Here is a 12,000-nt window from a genome sequence, read left to right as displayed (position 1 = left end):
CTGTAATAAGGAGGGGAAAAATAGCCGCAGTGTGAAATGTGTTTTTTTAATCTTTGGCACTGTAATGGTGACAGAGTGTTTGTCATTGTGGGCTCGATTACAAACTGGAAGCTTTTTCTTTCCCAATGGAGGAAAGCAGAGCGTGCGTTTATGTCCAAAACAGCCTTTACCATCACTTCAAAGTTTGAGGGGTTGACCTTATTATTGTGTAGTATTTGAAAAGGCGAGGCTCCCTGACATTTTCAACAAACCAAAGCTCAAGCTTGACCACCCGGCTGCACGAAGCATCCCATTTATCAAACTCCTCGGAAGAAACTACCTCCTTTACTGCCTTGTTTAGGGTGAGGCCTGTCCTTTTTTCTCTTCAAGCGAGTGACTCTTGACAAGACACAAGGCAGACGACCTCTAAGACCTCTTTGTTGATGGCGGGGATTAAGGAATATTCCTCCGGGAATCTTTATCAGGCAGGATTATCAGATAAAGTATATCATTAACTGAGGATTATACAAGTATTCCTACCAGCAATATCATCATGGGAATGCGTATCTTCCGAGATTGTAGACGACTCTCTGAGTACACAAAATGTATCCTGCCAAGATACAAGTGCTGAAATTCAAACCTTTCTTTGAAATGAAGTTTAATATAAATCAAGATTAATACTTTTCTCTAGTTTATTTTTTTCAAGTCAAGATAGCAGCTTAAATGAGTAATGTATGGAGGACTGAAACTGACAAAAATCAATGACTCAATAAATAAATTAGATGCCCATAACTGTACCAAAAATGACATAAAAAAGCTAAATAAAATGAGACATAAATTTATATTTCTGTTTTAATTTACCTCTGTATTTATGTACTTCTATTTTATTTTCCTTATCTAATGACTCTACCATACCATTTCATTTAGTCATTTAATTGATTAATTTTTCATTTATTTTGACATTTGTGTTTTTATTCTGTATACCTTTCCCTTTGCATTTTTGAGATAACACATAAATAAATAAAATGAATAAATTAATTAATTAAATGATAGATTAGATTATAAATAATCGGGGTATAGAAGCAAATTAAAAACAAAAATATCAGCATATGTCACCTTTTATAAATTAATTAATGCTGTCAGTTTAAGGTTTTATTTTTGACGCACTTAATGGCATATTTTTTTAATCATTGAGCCATTGGTTTAATTTTTTATTTATATATTTGACTTTGACAGTTTCAGTCCTCCATAAATTTTCATCTCTAGGTGCAAACATAATGACATTCCCATCAGCAAGTGTGTTGTGTTAAACGTTAATTAGCAAATTCTAGCAATCTGACGTGCCTGACACTTGCTGTCTTGTGTTTTTCACAACAGATCTCACTAAAACTAATGCCAGCAGGTTAGTGGAAGAAGAAGACGTGACATGAAGCCTCCAGCAGCCCCCTCTGTTGGCCAAAACAATCAAACTGGTAAAAACACCCCGCTGCCTGGTCTGTCTTGACACGTAAAATTTTTCACTTTGCAGAACAGTTGCCACCGAAAACAAGAACTGTCCTGGGATAACAGTGACGTCTGGTCACCGTAACGTTAGCACGCTGATGTTAGCATTAGCTCAAAGCAGCACTGTAAGTCTTATTACAGTTGGACTGGAGTTAGTAGATGTTTATTTAGCACTTATTTTCTTGCTGACATCATACCTCTGAACTGAAACACTAAACACTTCATCGCAGCTCCTGTCCCAGATCTGATTTATAGCTGAATTGTAATTAATGACCCAACAAAAGCAAACAATTTTGTAATTACATTAAAGATATTAGATTTCTAGTTTGCTGCCGCACAATTAAATACAAAACTATCCATAATAATAAACGTCATCCGGTATACGTTATTCAAAACCAGAGTCCAGACCTAGCTTACATCTAATAGCTTTTAAACTAATATTTGCCCGGTTATTGTTCTCGTAGGTTATCTTTGAAATGTGCTATTGTCTGAGCAATATTTGCGGAAAAGCCAGGACCGTGTCACAAAGACGGTATTATCTCTCCAGCTGAGCTTGATGAATTGCCTGCATCAGGTTGTGTTAGATAAAAAAACGTAGTACCTGCAGAAGAATATGGTTTGTGTTTGTTTGGGAAATGTGCGGTGGGTAATAATTTCACATAATGAGGCGGTAGATGGAAGAGAGGGGTCAGGAAGACCAAGCGCTGTGTGCATCTGTGTGTTTTGACTAAATTTGTTTTGGGAATTGCCTTTATGAAAGCGCAATGACAATACGATTTGACTACTTGTTTAGTCATTAGGATGGAGAATGTTTATTTAGCAGTGAAGTGGCACCAATAGCGTGGTCTGCTGCACCTGTCGAATGGTGCTGCAACTGCTGACCGGTCGGTTGCTGAGCTCTGGTGCTGGAAGGGGCTACCGGGGACTAAATTATACATTCATGCCACTATGCACAGGACACACTGCACACTGCACACTGCACACTGCGAAGATCCCCACTGCATAAAAAATGTCATGTCTTACATGCTTGCCAACGCACTCACCCATTTATTCAGTAACAACTATCACTAATGCGCATAAAAATGTTACTTCCAATTTTTACATTCTCGCCCTGATTTACGTATTGAGCGAAAGAATTCAGAGCAGGACATCCTCAAGGCAACGCGGGCGAATATCCGCGACACAAGTCACCGTAACAGCTATTTACAGCTCGCTTTGAGAAAAAGTGAAAAAAAAAGCCTCTTATTGGTTTAAAAAGTGTTAAAAGGGCACGCTAATGCATCACTGTACACAAAAGTGGCTGAGAACAGCGATATGCAGAGTGCTTTATCCGCACAGCTGTCAATCAGAAGTCCACAAGGGCCTAAGTGGTGTGAGGAAGGGTGTGTGTGGTCCCAGGTAACATGTGGCAGTGCGTTGGTGTTCCATCACTTATAAATGAGGTTACCTCTTAAGAGTGGCGCTGTCCTCAGGGAGGCTGTGCTGCCGGCCTGGCTGTCAGACTGCTTTTTTGACACTCTATTTGTTCGCCCTGAAACCGCACTCAGCATGTTTGACTTTTCAATAAAAACACGACCCAACACCATTTTTAATGAAAGTCTAAACGAGTTGAGCTTGTTTTGTTTTTTTTTCATGTCCAACAGCGACAAGCTTGTCAGGCACTGTAAATGACTCCGAAAACAAGGATGCAAATATTCATTATGAATATGTTTTGCACGGGGAATCTCTTTAGTCATACTGGGGATTAGACTATTTTCCAAGCAGACAATTAACAGCTCGAGGCATGATTTTCAGGCTTTACTGAGATGTGGAGTTATGCCAGGGACACATTCAAATTGAACGCTTCCCTCTCTTTTCTCCGAAGGAAAACGTGGCGCTTGTATTTCTTCCTCGAGGCAAATGAAAACACACTCGGAGGCACTGGCATTAGTAACAAAAGTGAAAAAGGTGAAGTAATTATTCTTCAGATTATTCCACACCGCAGTGAATGGATTATGAACTTGACATGAGCGCCTCAGTACTCATGTTGTCAACTTAGTCTTCAGCGTGAGTAAACACCGTAATGAATAATGAGTGTGTCAGTGTTTGATTTCCCTCTGCGCTAGTCTTTATTCAATCAGATTTCGTATCCAGTGTAAGACAGCACTTTTTTGTTAGGGGCCTGTTGTTGTAAATATTATATTTCCAAACAAAATCTTGTTCCCCCTCATTATCCTCTATAGACAAGGGGTAAAAACTAGAAAAATTAAAAATGAAATAAAATCAAAACCATGAAAGATTCAAGAGCGGTTGGCGAGTTTCACAACAAGCAAACACTTTTGACAGAACGCTATTCCGTTTGATGCAACTTTCATGGTTTTTAAATTTTAATTCTTGCCTCTTACAAGCTAACAACGAAGATGTCCCAAACTAGGGACTGATGGGGACAGATATGAGACATGACGGTTTTATAGAAGTGGGAGTTCTTCTCTGTTCTCTGCTCCGAATCATGGTTCAGGAGGTTATCTCTGATCCTAACCCCCTCTAAAAGTTTCCCTTGTGGGGCTGAATGTTAGTTTAGACAGCATGACACGATAATGCTGAAGCTATTCGTGTGTGACAAGCTGAGACGTCCGAGCTGTATTGGACATGAGAACTAACACGAGAACCGACGGTCCCTTCCTCCCGGACGATTCAAAGTGTACTCTCTGATCTGGATCATTCTGTCTCTCTCTCTATTCTCTCCTCGTTGTTTTCCATCTCTCCCAGCCCCAGCTGGCCTGAGCTAAGCTGAGGTGAGCTCAACTGTATTGTCTTGAGACCACTGTGAGCATTATGACTGCTGGAACCCCCCTAAGGTCTAAATCCTTGATCCTGATGCCTGTGATTATCTGTGTGGATTCGCACAGGTCAAATTGGAAAAACAATCATGAACCGCACAGGCTGCCGCTGCTGCTTGTCAGATCAGAGACAGTATCTTTCTATCCCATCCCAGCTACACCATCTGCTCAGTTTGTTGGGCCGTGCCCTCACACATTTGTTAGTGGAGCACTGTTTTTGTCAGTATCACAATGCTTTTTATTCTTAAATTCTTCCGGGTTCCACTTTGCTGCTATATCGGTATTAATTTTGCAGCTATTGCTTGTAATATACATATATACTGTGTCATCTTCACATGTGCTGCAGGTGTCCCTTAAACGATTCCTCATGATGAGCTTAGGGTCAAAGCTTTGTTTTGAGTCGGTCACACCAGAGCGGTTCTCATGCCGCGCAAATCCGCAAAAACTGCAGACCACACCCGGAGAAGAGGAGGATTTGTGTTGCGATTGCTTCCGGAAAAAGTGATCAATGCACTTCAAGTGCATCTCACGGAGATACCTGGAGTACTTCTTCCCCTGAGCCCACCTTTAATCCTCTTTAAACAGTATTATTCCATCTGTCAGTGCCGTGCTCCGTGCCAGTCATTAACGCTAAACTTACACTAAAGCCCCTGGCCTGGTGGGCCCTCTCCTCTACCGCGGCTTATAGAGTCAGCAACAGATAAGTTACGTTCAAGTCCGAGATAACCAGCAGAGCAAACAAACCATAGTTAGGAGTTTAAGTGTCAGATATACAGATAGATATACTTACCGGTAAGTAATGTGTGAATTAGTTGCAATGCATTGAGCTAAACTGCCAGTCCTTTTGTTGAATCAGAATTCTGGTATTTCAACACCTGATCCTTGTATCTACATGATTCGGTATGTAAATGATTCATACTCACCAAAAGTTTTGGAATCAGACCGGTAGTTCGATTCAGCTGGCAGTGTTAACATGGCTGCAATGGCGCCAACATAATCCTTTGGGGCAACTGCGACCATCAAATTAACTAAACGTGCTCATTTTAGCCTCCGACTGAGGTCGTTACTGAAAGTGTCTCACCTCTCAAGAGACTTCAGGGTTAGCTGTTAGCGAGACTTCTCCTCGAGCAAGACTTGTGTTTCTGGTTACAGAGAGGATCTTATTATTCTGTAAAGGAATTGATCAAATTTCACTGAGCAAAAACTGACATTTAATACGTCTAAATATTTAGTAGCATCAGCTCATCTCTGTTTGGTTTTCAGGGAGGGATGTGTAAAGCTACACTACCCGTAGAAAACAATTGAGAACCGGTGCAGCACTTATACATATAAGCATATATATGCATCCCTGAGGAAATAGCTTACATGTTGTTTGCTGCTTCTAAAAGTAAACATAGATTTTGGAGCCATTGGTTTCTGAAGCTTTGACAGAGTTTTAGATGGTCACATATATGTAGGATGGTCAGAGCTGATAGTGCATCGTACAAACCCTCTTTGTGGGTCAGTGAGCGGATCATGAGTCATGGTTAACTCCACTGCTTGGCCCAGACAAAGCTTGTTAACCCTGACACAGAGGGTTTACTCTATCTGACCACCAGGGCATCAGAGACGAAAGTGGTTTACTTATACTTGTATCGCGTAATCGCTCATCGTTTGTGTATGCAGAGAGAGAGGAAATGCCAAGTTAAAAAATCAACATACAAGTGGTTGATTCCTGCTTATTTTACCAAGCTGAGTGTGGGGAGAGAAACCAAGTGAGAGTTTATGTGATGATCGGGAAGCAGGGAGAGATGGAAGACAGAGATTAGTTTGGAAGGCTGAGCGGATAAAAAAAAAATAAAACAAAGGACAGAGAGGAGATAGAGATGAGATTCGAGCCACTCTGGGATGCCCTGTTTTCTTGGCCTTATTTAGTGATTGAGGATGTGTGAGCTTGTGGATGGACAGGCATTGTGGGTAATGAACTGTCTCCACTCCACTGCAGCCATTATTTTGAAGGTCAATGGACGGGGTCAAGACAACCAGCTTCACGGACCGATACCTTCCAAACTGTGGTAATGAGCGGTCGGCTTCCCCGTCTCACTTCACTGAGCTACTCTCTGCGGTGAGCGGCTCTGAACAGTCACACTTGGCACTTCCTACCACACAAGTGTCCACATACAGTTTTGAACTCACATCTTTCTTGACTTTCTTTTTTAGATAACTCAGACTTAAAGGGGCACTATGTGGCTCTGGAGAAGAAATTCAAACTCAGAATTATGGTATTTACAATATAAGTGAGGCTATAATGCAAAATCAGAAAAATGTATTTTCTTCATAACTGAATAAGGAGGAAAACAAGGTCCCCAGAACACTGTTTGACGCTAGAAAGGTGGCAGGGTCCGCCAAAACTACACAGTGCTCCTTTAATCTGATGTGGGGATCCTTGTCAATCACAAATCACCAGTTAATTCAGGGAAAAACAAGCCATGCAGGAGGAGCTGAACCTCGTGTATTCATCATTTGTATAGCTGAACTGTAAATCCTCCACAAGGCGCCGGGACTTTGAAATTGAATCTTGCATTATTTCTTAATTAGAACGTATATCCCCAAGACATAGTGCCCCTTTAATCACAGGCCTGCTTTATGCTGCTCCATTCCTCTCAGGTTGTGATGAAGATGTGGAAAAGATAGCTGCAGTTTGAGTGTGCGAGAGGGAGACTGACTGTGAAAATGAGCTGCAACATTTAGCTAATGAGCATGACACCACCTTGTGGAGACAAAACAGATTTCTGACAGGGGACGCACACGCAGAGGCACTTAATAAAGACCGACACTGCCACAACCACTCCTGAGCGTCACACTGTGCTTAGACAGGCAGCGCTGTTACATTTTTAATCGGAGAGGAAATCTTATCTTTCAAATGTACCAACATGTCCGTGGAGTCCAGCAGCATCCCAGAAAAAAAAAAAACGTGGCACTTCTTATTAATCCTTTTTTGCCTTGTGGCCACAGTCTATCCCACTTCTTCTCCCAGAATTGCTGCATCAAGGACATTAGTTTTGAAATGTGTTCCCACTTCGCAGTTTGAGAGGAAACACCAAATCAAACAGTGCATTTTCTCCCTCCCCCCCCCACCCCCACCAACCCAACTCCCAAAAAATCCAATCGGGGCTGATGAATTTGAAATTGATGGCAAATCTTTATGAGAGCGGGCACTAACTCAGGTGATGAGAGCCACTGCGAAAAAAAAAAAGAGAAATGAGAGCGAGGAGAGGTGGTAAGAGAGATAGCGAGGTGGAGACAGCTCGACAGAGGGAGGGCGAGGAGGGGAGGGGAGGGGAGCGAGGATACACCGGTAGATTTATGGCTTCTTGTTTAGAGCATACTGCTGAAACAGACTCATAAATGTTTTTGATGGTCGGCAAATAAATAACTCCCGGTGTGTCTGCTCAGCACACAATAAATAATCCTAAAAAGTTTAATCATTCTCTCTCCCTTCCCGATTTATTTTGGGGATATTTATGTGAGTTCATGCTGTACGCACTGTCAGGAGCCCACGGCCGAGGTGGAGGCATCCTATCCCCACGTGTCACCTTCAAAATCTGTGAGATTTCTCGGTGTTAAGCCGGCGAGATTGTGAGACGCCCACGCGGGGGGGAAAAGCCCTTTTGTTTCCCTTTTTCGCATCTGAAACTCACATCACTCTGCGCGGTGATTTCAGTGTATTTGTCGAGAGCCCTGTTCAACCCTTGCACCTCCTCCTCTCCCACAGCTAAACAGCTTCCCACATGCACAGGTCAAGATGCTCACTGTAAAGGTGCCCTCTCTGTAACGCTCTACTCATTATAATGAGAGAAAGAAGCCGCACAGTGGAGAAAAGCGCGTACGTGTTCGTGGGCGCACGTGGCATGCATGTGGGCCACAGCCGTGCGTGCATCCTCTCATCAGATGCATTTCCGCGTGGGAAGAGCAGCGGTGCATGTGCCCGAGCCCGTGATTGACCAGTGTGTGGGACTGCACCTGTGTGTGTGTGCGTGTGTTTGTGTGTGAGCTCATATGTGTTGGCGGAGGTTTCCCTGGAGAAGCCGAGCAACGGGGCTGACCTTGCAGTAAAAAAAAAAAAAAAGGAAAAAAAAGGCAATAATTTATTCATTGGTATTGCACAAATTTCTCTCTATCTTCTGTCAGGTGTTCGGCTGTTATCTCAGCTGTTCTAAAGCATCTCTTCCTCGCAACTCTGGCGGATTATTGATTCCAACGAACACTGTGTCTTTAGTTTAGGACACCAAGATGGAAGATCATAATTTATGACCTAATCAGCGTGCATTCAGTAGCTTCTCCTTCGTTTGGAGTCAGTAGCGCACCCCCGTCCAACTTACCCAGCCCCTCACTGCATTGTGTATTTTTAAACCCTGACGCTTAACCTCGCTGTAAAAATGTCTCTTATCGGACAGAGTCCAGCTGGCAATGTCAAACAGATGGCTTTATACCCTCTAGGGTTTCCATTCAGAATAAATTAGTTCAATAAAATACCAAGAGGGGCACTTGGAGAGCAGACAATTAAACACCTTGCATGGAACACAGTTGAGCTGTATTTCAAATGACTGAAACCTTATACTGATGAATGCAGTCATTAAAAAAGACAGCACTCAATATGGTTTCAACAGTGGATGGTAAACACAGGGCCAACCTTGAAGGGTTGAGATTCAGGTTCTGTAAACCACAGTCAGCACTGTTTCAATGTATACTCAGGAACACGCTGTTATATAACGAGTGTGTTACTTCATACAGAGGGGGTAAGAGGCAATGTTTACATTGAATTAAATGAATCATCCCGTGAAATATTGAAAGGACAAAATTCCTGTTTAATGTATGAGTGAAAAAAATTATCTTGACAACACAGTCACTGCACTGTAAAAACACTCTTCAGCACAGTAATGGGACCCATCTATCGTCACAGCATGAAGGATGATGGCTTTTAAATTACGTTTTCTAAGCTTAATGCTGGGGTCGGTAAGTTGGGAAAACAGCACCCCACCCGCTGCACTCAGGACTCTCCCCAAAGACACTCCCCCAAAAACATGAACGTGCGCCGTCCGACAACTGCCGAAAGTCTGTGGTTTTGAAGAGGATTTGAAGATTTTCCCATTTACTTCCATTGTAATTGTATTTATTTTTTTAAGGCTGCATAGTTGAAAGAGCTGAAAAGGCTGAAAGCTGAAGAGGACAAGGCTGAAAGAGCTAAAAAAAAGCTGAACATTTTGATAGTTCAACAGTTTCTCTAACTGAACATATGCTGCAGTTGCGGCAGAACGAAATTTGAAAAATTCCCTATCAGGATGAAGGAGATTTTTATTGTTACCACATGGTTGCCATGGTAACGGTAATGGTATTTTTTGTTATATCTATTTGGAAGCATTCTAGAATACTTCCTTTGATCTACCAAAGGACACATTCTAGAATATTGGCTGTGATCCACCAAAATACATGTTCTAGAATGTTTGCTTTGATCCAGCAAACATTATAGAAGCTTAAAAACTCCACACAATTTCATACAGTCTATTGAGGAGAGGAGACACAGACGGATCGACAGAGCTAAAATAAATCATCAAGTTCCCACTATACTACTGAGCGAGAAACAAACATGAATAGAGACACGGAAGACATAAGGATTACTGTACTCCGCAGGAACCACAAGCATGCTGTGTATAAGAGGCAACAACAACAGATTGCAGAACATCAGCAGTCTGTTACTATGCCCCAATCTCGCAGGAAAGGTAAAGGTGTTCAAAAGAAGAGTGGAACACCTGTACACCAACAGCCAGCGGGTCCAGGCCCTGCACTACAATACCGCAACTCTGCGATACATTACTCAGGGGGGGTTGAGGACGCTGATTTCAAAAGGGGCCCAGTCCAAAACAAAAAGCTTTGGACGCCAGACAAACAGTGCCGCAACCCAAAGCAGGAAATTAAGAAAACACGGGCAGGGGACTGTGCTAGGGTGGAGGCTTCCCCCCAATATGCCATACTCACACAGGCAGAGAGCATCGCCGAGCTTCGCAGCAAGAATGAGGCTTTAGAGACTCAGTTGCAGGAGTTAAAGGAAACACTCAGGAGAAACAATGCTGACCGTGATGAAGCTGAGATGGAGAGGAAGGAGACCATCGAGGACCTGGAGTTTCAGCTTTTAGAGAAGGAAATAGCTGGAGCCGAAGCGCTCTCTAGAGTGCAGCAGCTTGAGGAGGCTCTTCAGCAGCAAAAAGAGAGCCAGGATGCCCGCGACAAATGTATGTCCCAGATGAAAGAGGAGGACATAGTGTTGAAGGCAGCACTCGCCCGGACAAAAAGTGAGTTGGAGAGTCATCAGCTGCAGTGGCAGGAGAGGGAGGCAGTGTGGATCGCCACGTTTAAGAGTGAGAATGAGGCTTTAAAAACTCAGATGCAGGCATTAAAGGAAACACTCACAAGAAACGATCGTGTCCATGACCGGGTTGAGATGGAGAAGAACATCACCATCCTGGATCTGGAGTTTCAGCTGTCAGAGAAGAAGGTGACTGAAACTCAAGCGCTCTCCAAAGTACAGCAGCTTGTGGAGGCTCTTCAGCAGCAAAAAGAGAGCCGGAAGGACCTCGACAAGTCTGTGGCCCAGATGAACGAAGAAAGCAACGTTCTGAAGGCTGCACTTGCCCAGACACAGAGTGAGTTGGATCGTCGTCAGCATGAGTGGCAGGAGGAGAGGGCCAATCTCAAGCAGTCCCTCGATGACATCCAACACACCATGGAGGACAAGGAGAAAACTATGGAGGCAAGAATGAATCATCTGGTAGACACGATCAGCATCCTAACGCAGCAAATGAACAAGCCGAAAAAACGTTCTGCATGGCAAAGATTCAAGGCGTTATTTAAGCGACACTGAGTACAGTCAAAAAACAGGAACTGGCCAAAGTTTCCGCTGCATTTTTGCTATCTAGCGGTTTTCGCCCTGAGCTTATTTAGGTTTTCGCCGGGTGCTCCGGTTCGCCTACTTTTCAGTGAAGAAGAAATTCTTCAATGAATTGAAAAAAAAGTTACATTAGTTCAGGCTGCGTAACAAATGAGAACATCAGCACGACTCAGATAGCACCAATGCTGAAACACTCCCAGCCATCCGAGGAGAGGGGATCTCTCTTTGAATTGCCTTTCCCGAGGTTTCTTCCCGTGTCCTTTCAGGGTTACTCTGAGGTTCATGGGGAGTTTTTCCTCGTCTTCTTAGAGAGCTCGGACTGGGTACCAGTTCCTGATTCTGGTCCAAGGCTTCCGCTGCATTTTTGCTATCTAGCGGTTTTTGCCCTGAGCTTATTTAGGTTTTCGCCGGGTGCTCCGGTTCGCCTACTTTTCAGTGAAGAAGAAATTCTTCAATGAATTGAAAAAAAAGTTACATTAGTTCAGGCTGCGCAACAAATGAGAACTTCAGCACGACTCAGATAGCACCAATGCACAAACACTCCCAGCTATCCGAGGAGAGGGGATCTCTCTTTGAATTGCCTTTCCCGAGGTTTCTTCCCGTGTCCTTTCAGGATTACTCTGAGGTTCATGGGGAGTTTTTCCTCGTCTTCTTAGAGAGCTCGGGCTGGGTACCAGTTCCTGATTCTGGTCCAAGGCTTATTGAAACGCCAACAGCAACAGAAATAACACCCCCATTAAGTAATATTCCAATAAAAAATTGAGAACATTTAAA

General features: G+C 43.1%; 1 protein-coding gene across 1 annotated transcript; it reads left to right on the top strand.

Annotated features, from left to right (window-relative positions):
• Positions 1 to 9,828: 9,828 nt before the first annotated feature.
• LOC115569694 (early endosome antigen 1-like) lies at positions 9,829 to 12,000 on the top strand. The gene has a single exon (XM_030397735.1). The coding sequence runs from the start codon at positions 9,928 to 9,930 to the stop codon at positions 11,197 to 11,199; it is 1,272 nt and encodes a 423-aa protein (XP_030253595.1). The 5' UTR covers positions 9,829 to 9,927; the 3' UTR covers positions 11,200 to 12,000.

Source organism: Sparus aurata, chromosome 19 (genome assembly GCF_900880675.1).
Source record: "Sparus aurata chromosome 19, fSpaAur1.1, whole genome shotgun sequence".
NCBI classification, from domain to species: domain Eukaryota; kingdom Metazoa; phylum Chordata; class Actinopteri; order Spariformes; family Sparidae; genus Sparus; species Sparus aurata.
Note: the sequence above shows the minus strand (reverse complement) of the source record. Positions and strands in the feature narration are given on the sequence as shown.